The sequence below is a fragment of the Charadrius vociferus genome, unplaced genomic scaffold (assembly GCF_000708025.1).
Source record: "Charadrius vociferus isolate BGI_N301 unplaced genomic scaffold, ASM70802v2 scaffold2195, whole genome shotgun sequence".
Taxonomy (NCBI): Eukaryota; Metazoa; Chordata; class Aves; order Charadriiformes; family Charadriidae; genus Charadrius; species Charadrius vociferus.
Window position 1 is genome coordinate 1 of NW_009648504.1, and position 1,752 is coordinate 1,752.

Below are 1,752 nucleotides of genomic sequence, written 5' to 3' on the forward strand. Positions count from 1 at the left end.
GGACGATCAGCTCTAGTTCTACTTTTGGCTGTTGTACGCTTTGTGCCTCTGGTTCATGGGGTTTTCTGGAGACTTCATCCACTCCTTCTTGAGGAGCTGCTTGAGCTGGGAGAGGCGCATGTTGGGGTTCTTCTGCTTCAGGCGCGGCAGATTGACCTCTTCAAAAGCCGTGAAGGCAGCTTTCATCCGGCGCTCGGGGTGCCGGTCCAGATCATTGGCAACGCTGCCGGGGGGGATAATTCAGAGAGAGAGAGAGAGAGACGCATCAGAAACACCTCCCTGCAGGCGCCGGCCGCTCGTCCCGCTCTGATCCCCTGTCAGCGCAACCAAGTGCCCCCAGAGTAACTCGGGTGATAAAGCAGAAAACCCCGTGATACTTCCCCTACCCGCTTCAAATACTCTCCCCGGAACACCAGGGCAGGGGAGGTGTCCTGTTCTCGCCGTCGAGATAGAAAGTCACGGCCAAAGCGTAAAAAGCAGGCAGTTCTGGGGGAGGGAGCGCCCGCAAGAATTTCACAGAATTCACAGAATTCACAGAATTCACAGAATGGTCAGGGTTGGAAGGGACCTCTGGAGATCATCTAGTCCAACCCCCTCGAATTTCTCCTAAGGGAAGCGTCACCTTCAAAGGAGAGCGCCGCTACGATACGGCCACGTACCTGAGGACGGCAATAGCATCTTCAATCGTCCTGGCTTCCACTGATCCCTCCTCCAGCACCCTCCTGTTGATGTTCTCTTCCAAGGGGACCTCCAAGTGAGTCTTCTCCTTCTCCACTGCACAGGGAGGGGGGAAGGGAGAACCGTTACCATCGAAGCCAGCCTGCGCCAAACCCTCAGAAGAGGCGCTGCCTTTTCCAAAGCACTCTGGAGGAAGAGCTGTTTCTCCACCGCTGTTTCTCCGCCTCAAGGTGATGGGGAAGGGGGTTCTTTTCCCCCCCCACGTGGGTGTCAGACACAGCCACAGCACAGCACGCAGCACATGGTACCTGCAGGGCAGCTCTTGCTTTCCGGACACGTTGTTCTTCGGCGACAGTAGGTGAAAAAGGAACAGCCCCCCATCCCGCTCCCCAGCCCCCCCCACCCCCCCCCCCGCGGCTCCCAGGGCCTTTCTATGGTACCACCAAACCTGTATCCGCATTCTCCTTCTGCTGTTGGTCTTTTCTGATCGTCTCCTCGATCTGGGCCCTGGTGACTTTGCCCGGAGTGACCTGCTTGGGCGACTTCCCTTTCAGCTTCGAGTCTTCCTCCTCCAGCAGGCGCTGCAGCTCCTTCTTGCGCTCCAGCTGCTGCTGCCGCCGCTTCTCCCTCTCCTCCTGGAAGGAAGAAAGCAACAGGTCACCTCCACCTTTACGCCTTCCATCGCCCTCCGCAGCAGCAGATGGAGAAGGATCGAACTACCCCTTCCAGGAGCCGGGAACCCCGCTTGAGCAGCAACGGGCACCTCGCTGCTGGAGCTAACGCAGCACCAACTTCACCTTATCGGAGGAGGCGTTGGCAGGTTCCCCCCCGACGTCGACAGCGAGGGCCTGGCCCGTCCCTTCGGAATAATAATTCCCCCCTCCCTGCCCCGTCTGCAACCACGCGCCGGCTCCCCGGGATGTCGGCGCTGCGCAACACAACCCCGCGGCGGAGAAGGAGCGGGAGGCACCAGCCAGGACCGCTGACAATCAGATTAAGTTTTCCACTTTAATTTGAATAAGTGGCCGGAGGTTGAAAGTTCAGCGGTTGTTCGAGACAAGCAAGAGGCTGAAT

At 58.4% G+C, this 1,752-nt stretch overlaps 1 protein-coding gene across 1 annotated transcript in view; it reads right to left on the minus strand.

Moving 5' to 3' along the window:
* Positions 1 to 4: 4 nt before the first annotated feature.
* CCDC124 (coiled-coil domain containing 124) overlaps positions 5 to 1,752 on the minus strand; it is an 8,309-nt gene continuing 6,561 nt past the window's right edge. Inside the window, exons 2-4 of the mRNA XM_009885695.1 lie at positions 1,127 to 1,313; positions 660 to 774; positions 5 to 223 (exon numbers count right to left, since the gene is read on the minus strand). Coding sequence (XP_009883997.1) covers positions 19 to 223; positions 660 to 774; positions 1,127 to 1,313 — 507 coding nt within the window. The 3' untranslated portion in view covers positions 5 to 18. The remainder of the gene's footprint in view (positions 224 to 659; positions 775 to 1,126; positions 1,314 to 1,752) is intronic.